Raw genomic sequence first — 20,299 nt, forward strand, 5'->3', positions numbered from 1 at the left:
GCGCAGCCCTGGGAGGCTGAGGTCAAGAAAACCAGGAAATACTGCAGCACAGGTCTGGGGAACGCGAGCTTTGGACGTTGTTAAGGATGGACTGAACGGTCTCTCCAGAAAGCTGGGAAGTCCTGCCCCGCAGCACCAGAGAACGTGACATTTGGAAACAGGGTCTTTACAGAGGTCACCCGGTTGAAATGAGGTCATTACGGTGGGCCCTAGTCCAACAGGACTGGTGTCTTTGTTTTTAAGATTTTATTTATTTATTTGACAGATCACAAGCAGGCAGAGGGGCAGAGAGAGGGAGAAGCAGGCTCCCCGCTGAGCAGGGAGCCTACTGTGGGGCTCGATCCCAGGACCCTGGGATCATGACTCAAGCCGAAGGCAGAGGCTTTAATCCACTGAGCCACCCAGGCTCCCCTTTGTTTTTTTTTTTTAAAGATTTTTTTATTTGTCAGAGAGAGAGAGAGAGCGCACAAGCAAAGAAGTGGCAGACAGAGGGAGAGGGAAAAGCAGGCTTCCTGTTGAGCAAGGAGCAGATGTAGGGCTCCATCCCAGGACCTTGGGATCATGACCCCATGACCCGAGCCGAAGGCAGACACTTAACCGACTGAGCTGCCCAGGTGCCCCTGACTGGTATCCTTCTGAAGGGGTGATTTGGTCTCTCAAGGACAGACCCACACAGGGAAGATGAGGTAAAGACGGAGGGTTGGTACGATGCATCCACAAGGAGGGATCCCCTGAAACTGCCAGAAGCTGGGAAAGGTCTGGAACACACACACCTTGTCTTCAGAGGGGGCACGGTCCTGCCAACACCTTGATTTGGGACCTGTGACCTCCACAAATGGGGTGATACATTGTTGTTCTGAGCCACGTAGTTGTGATACTTTGTTGGGATGACCCCAGGGAACCGGACAGGCTGACTCTGAAATCCCCACTCCCCACGGATACCTGGGGACCCAGCCTGCGGTTCGGAAGCAGGGCTTTGGCTGGAAATACAGCTGTGAGCCAGCAGGTCAGAGGGCGGCTGAGCAGAACCACAGAAGAGGCTGGTGGAAAAGAAACAGGACTGTCCGAAACGGCTGAACCACACACCTGCACCTGGTACAAGAAATGGTCAAGGGGAACCTGGATGGCTCAGTCTGTAGCGTCTTCAAGCTTGATCTTTGGGTCGGGAGTTTGAGCCTCACATTGGGTTCAGATTTAAAAATCTTAAAAAAAACCAAAAAAACAAAACCAAAAACCACCTGGGTCGCTCGGCTGGTCAATCGTCTGCCTGCCTTCAGCCCAGGTTATGCTCGCAGAGTCCTGGGATCAAGTCCCACATGGGGCTCCCCACACAGCAGGGAGTCTGCTTCTCCCTCTGCCCCTCCCCCTGCTTGTGCTTCCTCTTCCCCTCTCTCAAATAAATCAAATTCAATTAAATTTTAAAAAGTCAAAGTCAAGGGGCATCTGAGTGGCTCAGTCAGTTAAGCATCTGCCTTCAGCTCAGGTCATAATCCCAGGGTCCTGGGATCGAGTCCCACCTTGGGCTCATTGCTCAGCCGGGAGTCTGCTGCTCCTTCTCCTATCGACCTACCTCCCCGCTCACGTTCTTTCTCTCAAATAAAAATCTTTAAAAAAAAAAACAAAAAGGCCAAGTCAAGCAGCTCCACACACTACACAAGCCCCTTATTTTAACCATCTGAATGTTGACCTTCCTCTCAGGTGTATGGCTATAAAGATCAAGAGATTGGGGGCCATTGGAGGAGGAAAGAAATGAGGGGCTGGTATCAGAGAAGGGACAAGGGACACACGTGGGGTAAGAGCTGTCTACGGATCATACAGCACCTTCCTGACAGCGTCCACGGCATGGGCCACAGCAATGATGCAAACATAGGGAACAAGTCACTCCACAGGCACCTTCAGAACCTTACAGCTCCAGCCCAGAGGCTGTCACCAGCATAGTCTGGGGCTGGGGTCTCTAACACACAGTACAGGGCACAGCCCACTGGACAAGGAACAGCTACCAGTGTGCAGCGCCTGCTTTAAGCGGCCATACTGGGCGGCAATCCCTGGGCCAGTGCTATTTTCGACGAACCGCACCACATGGAAGAGACCAGCGGTGTGTCAGGACCTGGTGTGGTGTCCAACAGGTCAGCTGGGACCTTTCGATGTAATTTTCTGATAAGCAGCTGCCCACAGGACAATGTGTGTGGGTTAGGGAATTCAGATAGGCTCCAAGTGCCCAGACACAAAGGACACGGCCAAAGACCACAGCCTGTGGTCTGGTGTCTCATCCCAGGAGCTTCTGTGTGAAAGCAACTTGCGTAAGCACACTCAAGGTCCTGCGCTGGGAAGACCACCCAAACCCCAACATGCCGTCTGGCACAGCTGCCCGCACCCAACAGTCCTGACCAGAGCTGAGCTCTGGAAGCAGGAGTCACACCAACCCTGGGAACGTCCCAAGAGCTCAAACCAACTGCTGTCTGTAGGACTATCTCTCAGTATCACACATATCGCCCTCCCCAGAAGATTTCTGATCCATTACCACTCAACCCAGGGTCTGGCAAGACCTACAAGCAGACCTCACCTATGGAGCAAGGGCATCCCTCACCTAGAAAGCATGCAGCACTCACGCTGCCAGAGGCACCAGGTGGGGTTCTCACTTTCACAGCAGCCCCTCAGAGTTCGGAAGGGTCCCTCCTGCTCCCTGTATGTTGCCTTCACCTGACTTCCCCAGTCTGGCTCTCCAAGACGTACTGCCCAAGGACTGCAAAAGAACCTACCAGAAGCTCAACTCACAAACCAAGGACACCAAGAGTCTGTCCCCAGCCAAAGAAATGAGCACACACAAGACAGATGGGGCACACTAGAAGATGACAGAGACCTGCACAAGGGAAAGTGTGGCAGCAACCCTTGGGACCAACATGGGATGGGGAAAGGGACAGCCCAGGACACATGCTCAGAGGTGGAATGGCCAGCCTTCCTTCTCCCAGGAGGTAAAGCCTCTGGTGGGCTGGCTGGATCTGGAAACCAGTAAGTTCCTAGGCGCGGAGCCTGGCTTATTGCCCTAAAGTGGTTCTGCAAGGTGTAAGGGGCCCTGCCCAGCCTTCAGAACCTGGGCTCCCCGAAGGGAGAGGGAACCCAGCAGAGCAGACGGGGAAGCAACACTCCGTCACCCTGGTTACTCCAGCACACAGGCAGGGCCTCTGGAGCTCAGCTGGTCAGAAGCCCCGCCACTCAGTGCGTGAATCCAGGTGAGAGTTTACCAGCGCCAGGGCTGAGAACATTCCATGCCTGCCCAACAGGGCCGCCTGCTCCAACGCCCCGGCTACCCCTGCCACAGGACAAGCATGGGTCCGAGTCTCCCACTCCGTGCCCACCTGCCTCCTCTCTCTCTCAACCCAGGAATAAAGGCAGTGCCGCAACCCCAGCCCTAGACCACCTTGATTCACTCAGAAATAAAGCTCAACGGCATCGAGGGCAAAAAGGAGGAGGAGGAACGGCTGAGGCACTCGATGATTCCACCCCTTTACTGTACCTTGTAGACACGACCGCAGCCAGGCCACGCTCCCCGGGGCTGCAGCCACCCGGAGAAGCTTCTGTCACGTGACACTTTTTAGGCTTTTTAAACATGTGGCCCGACCGTTTGCCATTTGAGAATTACAGCAAATGATTCTATTTGTAATTTCTAACCCTCCCACTGCCTCCCCCCAAAAAAACTGTACATGAGTTTACAAACATATTAACATATAAATAATGAGAAGCATCCCAGTGGGAGCCTCCCCAGCTGTCTGTGCTCGGAGCTGAACACCGCAGGGACCGCTGAGCCCACCAAGTCCCGGCGAAGGTGGCCTCCACGGCGGCTGCCAGGCTGCGAGCCATCGGCTCCTCCGGCAGCTCCAGGCCGACTGCGGGTCTGTGTCTGCCGCGCCCAAGGAAGGTCCGGCGGCGCGGTCACCGCTCGGGCTCCAGCTCGTGCTGGAAGGGGCGCTTCTTCTCCCGACAGTGCTTCTTGTGGGCCGGCCAGTCCTTCTGCTGGCACTGGGAGCCGCAGTACCGGGCCGCCTGGCAACGCCCGCAGATGTTGAACTCGCGCAGCTGAAAGAACACACAGAACCACGGCTTCACCGTCGCGCCAGGGGACTGGCTGCGGGGCCGACGCTACGTTCCCCCTCGGAAAGGGCTGGGCGAGCCCATGCACCGAAGCTGCCGCGGAAAAGCCGCTGCGGCCGGGGAGCCGTGGAGGGCCAGGCGGGTGGCGCGGCCGCACTGGTACCTGCTTCTCGATCACGGTGCAGGGCGGGTAATGGCACTCGTAGTAGGTGCAGGAGCTTTCCTCCTCTTCCACCACGTCCCCGTTGGCGTTATAGTAGCGGGTCACATTCAGGACGGGGAACTGCTCTTCGATGGGGTCCGTGGGGAGCTGCTGAATCGCCAGCCAGTATAAGCTCTGCTCCCTGGAACAGACCAGCAGACACCTCAGCACGCTCCGCCAGACACCGCCAAGGCAGGGATGCAGCGGGGACACGAGCTCAGGACAAACTGTTTGCCCTGCTCTGTTTTCACGACATCTTGAACTTGGCTTCTCTTTGCCCCCACACAGCATTCACAGCGGGGCTGATCTGTGTGGCATCAGGGACCAACCCACTAAAAGGTACACGGTAGGGCTATGTCTACCTCACTCCTCAACCCCCCAGATCTGGGACTGACAGGCACACGGCAGGCAGAGATGGGGTCTCAGGACCGGGACCTGGCCAAGCCTGGCCACCCAAGCAAGGCCTGGCAGCCCTTTTCCCTGCTCATGGCCTCAGAGGCACCTGCTTCTGCTCCAGCTACCTCCCCTTTGACGCAGTGAGCTGCTCTATGTCCTTAGTGGACCAGAAGCTTACAACTAAGAAATCCTACCTAACTTGAGACCTGAGGCTCCCCGATGGGCCCCACTGGAGCACAGGGTGGGTAGGGAAAGTGCAGGCAGTCCACAGCCCGCCCTGGTGCCGGGCTGCATAGGAACAGGCTAACACCCCCTTCACACCACCAACCCCATGGGGGCCAGAGACTCGGTTACATACAAAAATTAATTCAAAATGGATCAAGGACCTTAATGCAAGCCCTCCGGGCACCTGGCTGGCTCAGTCAGTATGGCAGAGCCGTAACTCTTGATGTTTGGGTCAAGAGTTCACGTTGGTCCTAGAGTTTACTTAGAAGAACAACAAAAAAAGGGCACTATCCACAGAGCTACAAAGGTAACCCCCAAAATGAGGGAAATATATGCAAATCATGTATTTGATAAGAAATTAATATCCAGAATATATAAATACCTCCCATAACTCAACAAGAAAAATACCAAACAACCAGATTTAAAAACAGGCAAGAGGAGGGGCGCCTGGGTGGCTCATTCGTTAGGCATCTGCCTTTGGCTCAGGTCACAAAGCCAGGGTCTTGGGATTCAGTCCCGCCTTGGGCTCCCTGCTCAGCGGGAAGCCTGCTTCTCCCTCTGCCACTCCCCCTGCTTGTGTTCCCTCTCTCACTGTCAAATAAATAAATAAAATCTTAAAAAACACACACACACACAAAAAAAACAGCAAGGGGTGCCTGGGTGGCTCAGTAGCTTAAGCATCAGACTCCGGATTTCAGCTTGGGTCATGAGCTTAGGGTTGTCACACTGGGCCCCACTCTGGGCTCCATACTTGGCGGGAGGTCAGTTGAGATTCTCCCTCTCCCTCCCCAACCAATAAATAAGTAAATCTCTAAAAATAGCCAAAAGACCTGAACATACTCCTCTAAAAGCAGATGTACAAATAGCCAGTACGCACATGAAAAGATGACTATCATTACTCATCATCAGGAAAATACAAATGAAAACCCAAAACGAGATATCACCCCACACTCATTAGGATGAGTGAAACAAAACAAAAGCCAGAGTGCACTGAGTGCTGGCGAGGACGTGGAGAAACGGGAACCCTCGTGCGCTGCGGGCGGGGATCTGAAGCAGTAGACGCTGTGGGAATTAGGATGGCGGCACCTCAGAAAGTTAAAAGGAGAACCACCCTACAGCCCAGCCCCTGCACTGCTGGGCACAGACTCCAACCGCTGCAAGCAGAGTCTTACAGAGACACCTAGACTCAGGCTCATCGCAGCAGTACTTGCAACAGCAGAGACGTGCAAGCAACCCAAGTGCTGGTCGTCGTCAGCACCCGACAGGTGAGGCGTAGAGAAATAGAATGGATCATCATTCAACCTTAAGAAGGGTGGAAATCCTGACAAAGGCTCCATCAACAGACCTTAAGGACATTGTGCTGAGGTAAGTCTGTACCAAAAAGACAAATCCTGTAGGATAGTACTCCCAGGAGACCCTAGAGGAGTCAATCCAGAAACCGAGAATGGGAAGGTGGGGGCTTGGGGAGGGGACGGGTCCCTGTCTAACGGGGACAGAGTCTGAGTTTGGGACAGTGGAAAAGTTCTGAAGGTGGATGGATGGTGGGGATGGTGGGTGGATTTGATGCCACTGAACTGGCCATTCAAACATGGTTGGGATGGGGGCACCAGGGTGGCGTAGTCGCTCGTCTGACTCTTGGTTGTGGCTCAGGCTGTGACCGTAGGACTGTGGGGTGCAGCTCGGGTGCGGCTTGGGTGGGGCTTCTCTCTCCCTGTCCCGGTTCCTGCCCTCCCCGCCCCTTGGGCCCACTCTCACACATGCATGCTCTCTCTCTAAAATACTTAAATCTCCAAAAAAAAAAGGTTAAAATGGTAAATGTTACATGCGTTTTACCACAGTGAGAAAAGTCTTTTAAAGGAAAGAAAAGGGGAAGACACGGGATGTAGGAGGCTGCTGGCTGCCTTCAGAGCTTCCAATGAAATCCTACAAGACAGAGGCACACTTGGGCCCCAGACGGCTTTTAAAAGCAGAAAGCAAAGAAAACACGCTTTGACAAAGAGGCCCTCCACCCCTGCCCCCAGATGAGCCGCCCTTGTGGCCGCTGCACTGAAGGGAAGTCAGGCAGGATGTGCAGGTCTGGGAGAATCCATGGGGCCATATTCCCAGCCTCACAGACAGGTTGATTCCCACAAGAACCAGCCATGTGGAGGCCACCAGCTGAGAAAGAGAAGGACACATACTGCCCAGGCCAACTGGGAGTTCACGCTGCACTCAGCCTCGCTCTGACCCACGACAAGCACTCGGGCTAGCTCTGACCCACGGTGTGACTGCTGCTGGGAGTCTCCATCCCGAGCCAACAAACTAAGGGTGGCACCACTTGGTTGTCTCCTGAGAGGTCACGAAGGAGCACCCAGGGGAGATGTGGACACTGACTGGCCTCCTGAGTTGCCCTTACTCTTCTGTTGATAACACCACCTTCATTTTGTTTGATGAAAGGCTTCCCAGAGGCCTGAGGGTGTACACGAACCGCAGAGAGCCCCTGTGAGCCCACAGATGGTACACAATGGCCGAGAACATCCTGGCTCATTTTGGTTCCCATCCTGCGGGTTCCCCAGCTCTTCTCAAGTGCTCCATGAAGCTCAGACCAAGGCTGCACTTGGGGCCAGCTCTCAGCATCCTACTTGCCCAAGTGGGTTACCTGTGCTATCCTGAGCAGAAGCAGTGTTTCCAGGACCACACAGTGGTGGAGGCTGAACAGCAGAGCCCCTGAACCACACCACCTTGCTTCTTTTAAAGATTTTATGTATTTATTTATTTATTTGAGAGTGCAAGTGGGAGAGCACAAGGAGGAGGCAGAGGGAGAAGGAGCAGCAGACCCCGCTGAGCAGGGAGCCCACCACAGGGCCTGATCCCAGGACCCCGAGGAACATGACCTGAGCCGAGGGCAGACACTTAACCAACTGAGCCCCTCAGGTGCCCCCATGTCTTGCTTTTTTTTTACTTAGATGAAACGTTTAGACAAAAAGACGCACAAGTGTGTACAGGGGCGCGGAACAGAAGTCCTGCCCATGTACAAGCACCAGCCCAGACAGCTCTTTTCCCACTCTAGCCGATCTAGAGAACCAACCCAAAAGGTCACCATCAAAATGGCATCCCACCCCCATTAAGTAAATAAGGATCCCATACTTGGAGGAAAATAACCAAGGTCTCCCCTCCCATAGATCAGGGTACAGGACAGACATGGGCCCTCTTGGTAACAAGCCCCTAGAGGATGGGGCGCCTGGGCGGCTCAGTCAGTTCAGCAGCTGCCTTCGGCTCAGGTCACGACGCTAGGGTCCTGGGATGGGCCCTGCGCCAGGCTCAGCGTGGGCTCTGCTCCCTGGGCTCCCTTGCCCACTCTCTCGCCCACACACGCGCTCTCTCTCAAATAATAAATAAAATCTTTAAGAAACAGAAACACAGCAACGAGAGCTTAGAGAAGGGCTCTCCCCCGGAGGCCCCCCACCGACGCCAGCAGGCCCTGAGGAGACCCACCTTTGCTTGCTGGACGTCTCTTCGGCTTTGGGCCGCCAGCCCCACGGCACCAGCTGCAGGTTGTCCAGCCGGTTGTCCACAGTCACGGCGTTGAGGTGCACCACCTGAAACCCGGGAGCGATGCCTCCCCTGTGACGCTCCCTAGGAAACAGACAACTCTCGCCATCTGCCGCCTCCGCAACCCCCCCCTCCGCCCAACTGCAGCTCCGGGGCCCGAACTGGGCCCCTGCCACACTGCCAGGGACAGTCAGGAGCAAGGCTGCTGCGAGGAATCCAACTATGTGAGTCTGTGGCCAAACACGATGGACCATGCTGGCAGTTCAGCCCCTTGACTGAAGAGCTAGGCGGCAAGAAGCCGGGCTGGAACCCCGACACCACACGCAGAGCCTGGAGCTTACCCACCCGAGCAGCGGCAAGCATTTCGGAGCTCCACCACGCGCGCCAAGGAGAGGCAGGTCGTCCCTCACAGCCCACTCACAGGCTCGGCAAGAACACAGTGGAGGGAGCCGAGCCCACCCTACCCCAGAGGAGGCTGTGTCAAGGCAGGTTGCTCCACGGACGCCGGGGGCCCTGTGCACAACAGGGCTCACGCGGCACCCAAACGGGAAGCAAGCAGCTGGAAAACACCTACCACAACAGCTCGTGAAGGAGCCTTCCCGACCCTCTTCCTCGGTTTTTGTCAAAGGCATATGCAAATATTTTAGCACCATTTCCGTCTGCGTCTACTTCCATCCGGGCCTGAGAGAGGACGAGGAAAAGGTCCGTTAAAGAAGCCGATGCTCAGCTCCACTTGGAATCCCTCTGAAGGACAGTGAAGTGAAACAGACTAGCCAGAGCACATATAGGAGGCCTGTTTCTGGGACCCAGAGCTCTGCAGAGGCCCCTATCAGGAGCGGCCCCATATCCCAACAAGCACTCACAACCCACTCTGAGAAATACTGCAGACACAGAGAAATAAACTTTCTCATTTTTAGAAAAACCCTACAACTCGGTGAGAAAAACGCTTGGACAAGTAACTAACAGTTGACCCCTGAACATGTACGGGTCAGGCACACCGAACCCCACACAGCTGAAGACCCATGTGATTTCTGAGAGACAGCTAACACATATTCTATACTTTAAACACAACATACGCTACATTCTTACAATAAGGTAAAGTTAGAGAAGGACAACGCTTTTAAGAAAGTCATAAGGAGAAAAAATACTTACAGTACTGGGGTGTTTTTATCCAAAAAATCCCCCCAAATAACCAAAAACCAAAAGTACCACACCCACATCTAAGTTAACCCGTGCAGTTCAAACTCGTGTTGTGCTGGGGTCACCTGCACGGTGAAAGCACACGTGCAGCGGTCACAGGGTAGCGGTTCCGCAGACCCCTGGAGACTTTGGAGGGGAGGAGCCGGTAGGTGAGGACTGGCGGGTAAGCCGAAACTCATCAAGGAGAGCACAGCAGAAGGCAGGGGAGCTCAGGAAGATGAGAGAACGGACAGCACCAGGGCCCAGCAGCCACGGCGGGGCCCGGCCAGAGGGAAGGCGAGGTGGCCCTGGACAGTCTCCTAGACAGCCAGGGCTTGTCCAGTTGAGCATTCAACCACAACATGACACGGTTTGATCCGTTTTCGGGAAGAGTCAGCCACCAGGGTGAAAGTGGGAGAGGGCGCACATGATGGTGGTGCTGAAAGCCAGGCTGCCCTCGCAGGGGATAAAACCCGCCCCTTGCGACCCTCCCCCGGCTGAAAGCAGGTCAGCCGAGAAACTGCCACCCTTACCTCAAAGGAGTAGCCCTCCACCAGCGGGATATCTTGCTCATCTATCAGAGTGTACTTGGTCTGGAAATTAATCACGTTTCAACATGTTACGTTCAGGGTCACAGTCCAGTCTCAGCCTCAACAGAAACTGGCCCTTCCGGCTGTGGAGCAGGTGAGGGGTCCGAAGCAGCCTACCCCCTACGGCAGGTGGTTGTTTCCCACTGAGACTAGCAGAGGAGCAGACATCAGGACTCCCTTCCCATCCACATGTGCGAGAACGAGGGGCCACTGAGCTGGCTGACCTCTAGGCTGTGTGTCTGAGCGCGACGGTAAGCCTAAGCAGAGAGGGCGGCTTGCTCAGAACAGAGGAATGGGCCCTGGATCGAGGCAGAACATCCAGAAGGCTTCCGTGAACCGTTTATGAAGTGGGTGGCGGTACCCCCGAGCTGCTGCTCACTTAGCTTGCGTGAGTGGAAGGCAGGACGCTAGCTCGCCGGTCCCTGAGTCAGAGGGATCGCAGGGCTGCGGGGAGGCCCCCTTCCCTAGGGAAAGTGCCACGTTCCTCTTGCAGGAAACGCAGGAACGTCCCCCAAACGGACGAGTCGCATTCTTGCTCGGAAAGCCTTTTTCTAAGATCTCAGCCGGTTTTACCTTCATCTGACTGCCTCTGCTCCTCTCTCCCACCAGAAGCTTCCGCCGCTGGTGATGGGAACAGGGTTCCCATGCAGGGTAAGGTCCGTGGCTGGTGCAGCTGCACGGCCGGCCGGCTCCTGGAAACAGCCAAGCCTCAATGCCCACAGGTGCCAGGAAGCCCCGGCCTCGACCACGCGGAGGGCGGGGCCCGGTAAGGGAGAGAAGCAGAGGGAGGCCCTGCTCTGGGAGGCCCACCGAGGCCCGTCCAGCCCCGGCCACCGCGGGCCGCGCGAACCCTGCGCGAAGCTCCACTGCGGACGGCCAGGCACCGAGACGCACGCAGGCCGCCTCGCCAACGAGCGAGCGGCCGCCTCGGGAGGGCGCCGCGCTGCCCGCGGCCGCCAGCCCCGTCCTGGCCCGCGGACACCCGCCGCCGCCGCCCGCCCGGCCCCGCACCCCCCGACCCGCGGCCCCGGCCCCGCGCCCCCGCTCCCGCGCCGCTCACCTTCCCGGCCACCCGGCCGAGCCGCACGATGCCCAATTTGAAGTCGGTCATGGCCGGGCCTGCGCTCGGCCGGCGGCGCCGCTCCCTCGGGAGACGCCGGGCCGGGACCGGGGCCGGGCCGGGGCGGCGCCGCGGCGCGCCGGGTGGGCCGGGCCGGCGGGCCGGGGTCGGGGCCAGGCGGGACGAGGCTGGGCCGGGCTCGGGCCGCCGCCGCCTCGTGCCCGCCGGACCTGCCACGCGCCGCCGCTGCCGCCGCCGCCGCCGCCGCCGTCGCCGCCGCCGCGCGCACCACCGCGAGCGGAGCCGGAGGCGGGGTGGGGCGCGGACACACCCCCGCCCGCCGCCGACCCGCCAATCGCGGGGCGCGCACTGCGCCGGCCGGCGCGCGCCGCCGCGCCGTGGCCAATGGGAGGAGGGAGAGTGCGCCGGCGCGTTGAGGAGCGGAGGGAGCGCGGGGGGAGGGGCGCGGCCAGGGGCGGCGCCTGCGCGGCCGCCCCGAGCTACGTCAGTTTCGCGGGAAGCTTTGTGCTGGAGGCCGCGCTCCGGCTCCTGCTCCGACCCGCGCCGGACCCCGCTCCGGGCTCCCGACCCCGCGACCAGCCCGCGGACCCCGGCCTCGCGGCCCCACACCCGACCCTGCGGCCCGGCCCGCGCGCGCGACCTCCCTCGCCGAGGGGCCGACGGGGGGGCCCTGCGGGCCGGGGTTTCTGCGGGGCTGGTCGCTGCGGCGCCCGGCAAACGGCCCCGCCTCCGCAGGACGCCGCGCGGGGGCCGGGGCTGGGGGGGCCGGAGCCCGGGGGCGCCGGAGCTGGGGGGGGCAGGGCCGCGCGGGGGCCGGGGCTGGGGGGGGCCGGGGGTCCGAGCGCCTCCGGGACCTGGGCCCGTGCCCGCGCGCCTTCCCGCCCGGGCCGAGCGCCTCCTCCGCGCCGGCGCCCAGCGGAGGACCGCGGCGGCGCGCGGTTGCCCACGCGGCGCACCCTGAGGCCGCCGCGGCCTCCCCCGGCTCTCCCGCTGCTGACCGGGCGGCGGGGACGTGCCGGCGGCTGGGGCGGCGGGTCCGGCTCCTTCCCGAGCGGGCGCCCCGGGACGTGAGTCCTCCGAGCGCTGTCACCGCTGCGCCGAGGCGCGACGCGAAAGCCCCGATCGCGTTTCGGTGTGGGGCGCGGGAAGGCCCGCGGGGCACGCAGGCAGGCCGGGGGCCGGGGCTGGGGTCCGAGGGAGGGCGGTGGGCGGGGGATGCCGGGCTGCCCCGTGGGCGTGAGCTGCGTGGGCCGGAGAGGGCAGGTGTGAGAAGGTCGGACGTCGGTGGTCGCCGGACGGGACCGCAGGGCAGAAACGGGCCCCGATCAGGGATGGGAGGGGCCGGAGCGGGGCCAGCAGGCTTTTATGGGCACTTTGACTTTTACATCCGGAGACGTGAGGCCGTCGGAGGACTTAAATAGAAGAGTGGCTGTTCCCTGAGTGGGGCCGGCGGCGTGCAGGGGGCCTGGAAGCAGGAAGGCTACTTAGCAAGTGAGCACTAGTCGCTGCCCGAGAGATCATGGGTGTCTGGACACAAGTGGCCAGTGTCCTGTAGCCCGGTTCATGCTTCAGGAACAACCCCAGACTCTCAGCGGCTCAGCAAAATAAAGATGAGTTTCTGGTTCCTGCTTCATGTTAAGATTGCAAAGGAATTGAGTATATGAGTATAGAGTTCAGGGGGGCTGTCCAGCCTGGGGTGCAAACCCGGCGTTCCATAGCACATTTGTTGTATTTATTCACTTTTTAAAGGTTTTATTTATTTATTTGACGGAAAGATCACAAGCAGGCAGAGAGAGAGGAGGAAGCAGGCTCCCTGATGAGCAGGGAGCCCCATGCAGGGCTCGATGCGGGGCTCGATCCCGGGACCATGAGATCATGACCCGAGCTGAAGGCAGAGAATTTAACCCACTGCGCCGCTGCCCAGGTGCCCCACATTTGTTGTGTTTGAAGCCATGCAACTGGATGAGATCACATTGGAAGAAAATGCGGAGGGGCGCCCTGGGTGGCTCAGTCAATTAAGCATCTGCCTTCAGCACAGGTCATGATCCCAGGGTCTTGGGATCCACCCCTGTGTCAGACTCCCCACTCACGGGGGAGTCTGCTTCTTCTTCTGCCCCTCTCCCTTGCTCCTGCTCTATCTCTCTCTGTCTTGCAAATAAATAAATAAAATCTAAAAAAAAAAAAAGAAAATGGAGATAGCAAAGGAGGGGTCAAAGACTGAGCCAGGGTCTGGGTTCTCCTTTACAAAAGGGGAAGGAAGTTCAAAAGAGAAGGAGCCAGTAAAGAGAGGGAGATGTCAAGAGGAAAACCAGGAGGGGATGGTAGCTTGGGAGTCAAATAAACTGTGAAAGAAGGATTAGACACGTCAGGTGCTGCTGATAGGTCCTGTGAGGTTGGGGTCGGGAACTGATAACTGAGCAAAACAAGGACACTGATAGTCTCCACCAGTACAGCTCTTGATGGAGTGATGGCGGACTAGGTCCGTCTGAGGGCTTAGAAGGGAAGGATAGAAGATTGAAGGTTGTGAGACAGACAACTCTTCTGAGGTGTATTTGCCAAAAACAAGAGCAGAGAAGTGGGGCCGAAACTGGAAAGAGAGGGAAGTGGAGAGATTGTTGGTTTTAACAGGAGTGACCCTATAGAGGAGAATTGCTGGCAGAGGAGGATGAGGTAGGGAGGCAGGAGCATGGGTGGTGCAGCTCAGTACAAAGGAGAGAGTCTGAGGAAAAGTCCCTGGAAGGCAAGGGGGTGTGCAGGCAGGATTTGGGGGGAGTTCTCTGGTGATGTGAACAAAGACATCAGTTGAAAGTGAGGCCAGGAGAGCAGATGTTAGCAGAGCAAGGAGAGAGGTCTAGAAGCCATGTAACTGTCTAGGAGAGAAGTGGAAGAAGGCAGCAGGATGGCCCAGCAACGGGCAGGGTGCCTGTCAGTGTGTTTTTCTCCAGCCTATGTAGGCTGCTGCAGAGAAGGCAGGGAAAGGAGAGCTGGTTTAGCTCCAACTGTGTTTGTGCTGAGGTGGGTTTTTTTTTTTCCCCAAAGATTTTATTTATTTATTTGACAGAAAGAAATTACAAGTACACTGAGAGGCAGGCAGAGAGAGAGAGAGAGAAAAGGAAGCATGCTCCCTGCTGAGCAGAGAGCCCGACGTGGGACTCGATCCCAGGACCCTGAGATCATGACCTGAGCCGAAGGCAGCGGCTTAACCCACTGAGCCACCCAGGTGCCCAATGCTGCTGAGGTGGTTTTGAGTGGTTTCTCAGAGAGTGGCCCAGATGGCTGCCTGTGGCCTTGGAGCTGAATGAAGAAAGGAGAGAGGGCAACAGGGGGGCAGGGCCAGTGGGTTGGGGTTCCCCGCGGAGTCCCAAGGATTGCAGGAGTCATGACACAGAGAGAGTGGGCTGGCAGGACAGGAGGCGGTAGCCAGAAATGTGTGGGCTTGAGATCATGAGGGCAGTGGCTTTTGGTGATGACTGTATGCTTCTGTGCAAAAGAACCACTCCAAAACCTTATGGCTTAAGACAATATTGATTTATTATTTTTTGCAATTCTGTGATTGGGGTCTTCTGGGTCCCTCCTTTGGTTGCACTCAGCTGGGAGTTCACTGGAGTGCCTGTTTGTCTTGCATGTAACTTGTCTTTGTGTGGCGTCTCATTACCCAGAGTCCCCCACGTGGCCAGGCAGGATAGCGGGACTCCTTCCAGCATGGAAGCCATGTGCGAGCATTTATGGGGCCTCTGCTTGAATCCTTCTTGCTGGCATCCCACTGGCCAAAGCTAGTCACCAGAGCAAGTCAAAAATCAGTGTAGGAAGGCGGTTACCTTGGGGGGCTGCTAGTGAAGCAGCCTGCCCCCAGTCCATCCTCTGGCCTCTAACAAGTCATGCTCCTCCTCCTTGAAAAGTGCATTCCCAAGTGATCCCACAAACACCATCTCATCAAGGCTAGCCTTGGAGTCTTGCATGCTGTAATGTGCAACGGGGCCAGATGGATAAGGCACATTGGGTGTGGCCCCTTTTCCCCCAAGGGCATATTATCTGCCCCACAACAGCCAACATTCAGTGACAAAGCACAGTGCAAGTGAGCAGACACCCTGTCCAACAAGGAGGGTTATACCCTTAATCACTGCCCCTCGGCAGTTCTGGAATCCAGCTAACACCTGTCACAATCCTTGACCAGGGCTGGTCTGCTCCCTGCAAGTGGCTCCCTTGGCTACTGTTTCTTTCTTTCTTTCTTTCTAAGATTTTATTTATTTGACAGAGAGAGATCACAAGTAGGCGGAGTGGGGGGGGAGCAGACTCCCCACTGAGCAGAGAGCCCGATTTGAGGCTCAATCTCAGGACCCTGAAACCATGACCTGAGCCAAAGGCAGAGGCTTTAACCCACTGAGCCATGCAGGTGCCCCTTGGCTACTGTTTCTTGCGTTCTTGGTTCCTTCCCAGGGCACTGGGCCTTGTACTCGCAATGGCCCTCTTTTCCATAGGAGGTGGCCTGTGTTTTCAGCTGAGTACCTTCATCAGCCTGCTTCCTGGTGGTATAAAGCAGGGGCCCAGCAACTTTATTTCATAATCTGTCCACTTTACATTTTACCTCAAGCAGATACAACCCTTCAAGAAAAAACGGATTTTCGGGGCGCCTGGGTGGCTCAGTGGGTTAAAGCCTCTGCCTTCCGCTCAGGTCGTGATCTCAGGGTCCTGGGATCAAGCCCACATCGGGCTCTCTGCTCAGCGAGGAACCTGCTTCCTCCTCTTTCTCTCTGCCTGCTTCTGCCTGCTTGTGATCTCTCTCTGTCAAATAAATATTTTTAAAAATGGATTTTCTCTATGACAAACTACCTTGTTTCACTGGACAAAAGCTATACTCCAAATGTCTTTGAGAAGGCTTTTCTCTCCTGTGGCCCAGGAGTCAGGTGCTGTGGGACAATGACCATAAGATTCTCAGAAGCCCTTTTGTATGGCTGAGGGGGTCTCCAAGGACTCTCTCCCCAACCCAAGAGCCTCAGAAGTCTTCAGAAGGGATCATACAACCATACCCTTGACTTCCACTCTCAGGTTTGCTGGCAGCACTCTGGATTTACTCTTCACCATGACATCATTTCTTACCTTCAGAACTTTTTGCTGCCTGGAAAGGTTGGAAATGAGAAAGAGTTTTGATTTTCCAACTCAGCAAGGCCTGGCTTGGAAATACGTCCTCTGACTCTTGCTGGGACGTGGAACAGCAACCTCCTTAATTCATCTTTCTCTTTTATTTCACGTTAGCATAACTGAACAAAGCCAGTTGGCCTTTATGTTTTCTGCCAGGAAAATCAGATCGTAGACACATTTTCTATCTTCTGTGTTACCCCAGGCCATGGTCTCACCACTTTCTGGACACCCACCAATTCTGATGGCATCCCTCATCCAGCCGTCATCATCAAGGTTCTCATTGCCAGTGCCCACATGCTCTCTGCTCCAAAGTCAGTGCCAGGTTTTACATTTTATTATGGCAGCATCTCAGACAGAGATCACAAGTAGGCAGAGAGGCAGGCAGAGAGAGAGGAGGAAGCAGGCTCCCCGTTGAGCAGAGAGCCCGATGCGGGGCTTGATCCCAGGACTCTGGATCATGACCTGAGCCGAAGGCAGAGATTTAACCCACTGAGCCAGCCAGGCGCCCCTCACTTCTAGGTACCAGTTTTGGTCCCAATTATCTATTGCTGCATAGTAAACCACCCCAAAATGCAGTGGTTTAGAACAACAGCTTTATTTTCTCATGACTCTGTAATTTAACTTGGGTTCAGCTGTTGGTTCTTCTGCAGGTGGCAGATTGTCTCAGATTGTCACAATAAGTTCCTCCCCGTGTGTGGCACTTGCCCCACGCTGGTGCTGTGGCTGCTTTAATGCGCGCAGTGTGGTGGGAAGTTCTGGGACTCGAGTCCAGGCCTGCGGACGGGGAGCTTCACCTTCCTCCCTCCAGGGGACTTGCTGCTGGGTCATCAGTCTCACTATCTGGAGACCATCTTGGTGTGCAGGACCCCAAACTGGCCATGCGGAGAGGCCTCATGGAAGAGCCCCCTGACCGGCCTCAGTCAAGGCATCAGACATGCAAATGAGAGAGAGATCTTGGACACTCTATCCTCAGCACACCCCATACCTCTCACACTGAGTAGAAAAGCCACCTGGCTGAATGCAGCCTGATTTCAGAATAAGTAATAAATCAGAGCAATTTGGGTCACTCCTACAGGTGCAGTCATTCTGGGTGTGGGGCTGAGGCAGCCAGTCTGAGATGGTTTCACTCCGCTGTGCAGGCCTTTCTCTCTCTCTCTGATCTGTCCAGGAGGGTAACTAGGTGTTTTGAAATGGGAGGTCGGGACCCAAGAGAATGAGAACGAGCTGCAAGGCCTCCTCAGAGCCTACGGCGTATGCGGCATCTCGCCCACTGCAGTTCTGCCGGGTAAAGCAAGTCAAGGGGCCGGCCCGGAATCAACAGGAGAGGAAGGACCCGACCTTCTGACAGAAGGAGCAGCGCTAATGCAAAGAGATGGGAGAAGTTGCCGGACATCTTTGCAGACAAACTAAGGAAGCCATAGGACCCAGATGCTTACGTCGCCTGGGGAAGGTTCTCGGAGGACAGGAGCGTGGGGGACAAGAGCTTAACTGGTCATGCTCTTATTTTCTGTATCTTACGATACTTTGAGGGCCTTGCTGGCTGGGCAAAGGCTGCCCCTCCCAGGGTTAAGCTTATTCCTAAAGATAGCAACTTGCCTGGGACAACTTTCACATGCAGACCAACTAATCCAGAGGCCATACCCCCCAAACACTCCTTTACCAAACTCACACACCAATATGTCCGTCCTGAATCACCGTAGGGCCAGGTACTGGACAAGTAGAGACCACTGGAACAACCTGACCCTAAGCTTGCTCCAACTTGCCTACCTTGCCTCACCTATTTCTTGGGCCATGGTCTCCTAGCAAATTCTGCCTCCACGGGGCGCCTGGGTGGATCAGTGGGTCAAGCCTCTGCCTTCGGCTCAGATCACGATCTCGTGGTCCTGGGATCCAGCCCCGCATTGGGCTCTCTGCTTAGCGGCTCTCTGCCTCTCTGCCTACTTGTGATCTCTCTCTCGGTCAAATAAATAAAATATTAAAAAAAAAAAAAAAAGAAAATTCTGCCTCCTGACCAGCCCTGGTCCTTCCCCATGTGCCCCCCCTCTCGGGAATCATTAAGTACCGACTATTCTCTCAAGGCAGTTGTGTCTGCGCCTGTCACCGTATCATACCTGATGAAAACAAATCCCAGGTGCGCTTTAAGAGAGGGCGGCTGGAATGTGGGGCGCTGGAAGGATCACCCATGTGGATCCTGGAGTCATTAAGAATTCCTGCAACACCGGTATTGGACAGAAGGACAGTGAGTCAGGAGCTGAAATAAAAACAAATAATGGGGACTGATCTGGGCTTTAAAGATGACAGGAGGAGCGAGCAGGTGGGCATCATTCTGAGAGGAGTTAAAGCTGGGAGCTTGGCAAGGTGTTGAGTCGGGAGGGCACATGCTCCAGGCCCTGATACAGGCGTGTGTGTGTGAAAATAAAAATCTAGGGGGCCTGGGTGCCACAGCCGTTAAGGATCTGTCTGCAGCTCAGGTCATGATCCCAGGACCCTGGGATCCAACCCTGTATCGGGCTCCCTGCTCAGTGGGGAGTCTGCTTCTGCCTCTCCCCCTCCACCCCTTCTCCCGTCTTGTATTCCCTCACTCGCTGCCTCTCTCTGTCAAATAAATAAATAAAATATTAAAAAAAAAAAAAAGGATAAACATCTACATTTGAGAGGCTCCAGGAGCAAGAGGAAAGGGGGCACGTCGGGAAGTAGGGCCTTTGTGCTGATGGTGTAAGCAAGGTCAGAGTGGCTTCCAGTACAGGGAATGGGTGGGTGATGTAGAGCTGTGTGGGGCACCACTTTCTGTCACTTCCCCTCAGCAGCAGCAGCCACCACAATCTCTTACTCCTTCCCCAAATATCCCCCTCTTGACCTCTGCTGTGCACATCGGGCATTCATGGGGGGCCCACGATCCTCCCCATTCCCACGGGACCCTGACTCAGTCTGGGAACTTCTCCACTTGCCTGGTGTTGATAGGGAAATGTCTTAAGTGTGGCCGATCAGCCGGCCCCCCCACACTCCCCACCTAAGAATCCCAGGCGAGGCGGCTGGGGAACTCGGCCGGCCGGACACTGCTGGCCCTCCAGGGCCTCGGGCACCTCCCTTTCCGCAGCCGGGCCCAGGGGAGTCCTTCCAGCCTGAAAGCCCGTCCTTCTGCTGGAGCGCTAGGCCAGGTTTCTGCGCTGCCGCCCCGGACTCTCGTTGTCATCCCGCCCTGAGCCGAGTGACCGTGGTCAACCAGGGCCCGCAAGTCTGCGGTCCTTTGTCTTCCTCACACTCGTGCGCACACGTCCTCGGTGGGCGTCTCAGATTCTGCCGGTCGGAACTCTGTCGCATCCCCCAGCTTCGCCCCAAGCCAGTCTCCCCCGTCCGAAATGCCCCCCATGCACGCAGGTGCTCTGGACACAAACACGGCCACGCCGACGCCCTCCTCCAGCCGCTTCCAGCCCCCCTCGCTGCGCTCCGTCTCGGGTCCCCCAGCCGCCCCCGCACCCCAGCTCCCCGTCCGCAGGGACCTCTCCTCTCCCACCGCGTCCTCAGGACGCCTCCGGGGCTGGGAAGGAGGGCTCCGGTCCGCGGCCTCCGCCGAGACTCGCTCCGTAGGGACGCCGCCGCCTCCCCCAAGCGCGCGCGGGGCCCACGGCACGAGCCCGGCTCCCGCAGAGGTGCGGCCGCGCGGCGCGGCGGGCCCGCCCGGTGACGTCCTTCCGCCCGGCGGGCGGAGACTGGGGAGGGGGCGCCGGCCCAGCCCGCCCCTCGACAGGTGAGCCGGCCGCGCGCCGGGGGCAGCAGGGGGCGCCTGTGTGCCGGGGTCCCGCGCGCCGCGCCAGCCTGCACCCCACACGCGGGCCCGGGGCAGCGAGGAGGGAGGGGAGGGAGGGG

At 57.2% G+C, this 20,299-nt stretch overlaps 1 protein-coding gene and 1 long non-coding RNA gene across 5 annotated transcripts; both read right to left on the reverse strand.

Annotated features, from left to right (window-relative positions):
• Nucleotides 1-3,480: 3,480 nt before the first annotated feature.
• On the reverse strand, nt 3,481-11,544 carry ZMYND19 (zinc finger MYND-type containing 19). The gene is given in 8 exon segments (XM_082696465.1): nt 3,481-4,074; nt 4,253-4,433; nt 8,387-8,527; nt 9,018-9,124; nt 10,156-10,215; nt 10,786-10,812; nt 10,815-10,904; nt 11,273-11,544. Coding segments are annotated over 8 exon segments (801 nt in total). The 5' UTR covers nt 11,324-11,544; the 3' UTR covers nt 3,481-3,930.
• Nucleotides 11,545-14,799: 3,255 nt separating this feature from the next.
• LOC309846850 lies at nt 14,800-19,902 on the reverse strand. Of its 4 annotated transcripts, none has more exons than XR_014302146.1 (4): nt 19,443-19,902; nt 18,544-18,642; nt 16,391-16,581; nt 14,800-15,066 (listed from the first exon to the last, which is right to left on the reverse strand). It is a non-coding gene; the product is annotated as an uncharacterized lncRNA (long non-coding RNA). The 4 variants fall into 4 exon arrangements; XR_014302147.1 differs by having other exon boundaries at nt 18,544-18,683; XR_014302148.1 differs by having other exon boundaries at nt 19,381-19,902.
• Nucleotides 19,903-20,299: the final 397 nt, after the last annotated feature.

Source organism: Mustela nivalis (genome assembly GCF_964662115.1).
Source record: "Mustela nivalis genome assembly, chromosome: 13".
Classification (NCBI taxonomy): Eukaryota; Metazoa; Chordata; class Mammalia; order Carnivora; family Mustelidae; genus Mustela; species Mustela nivalis.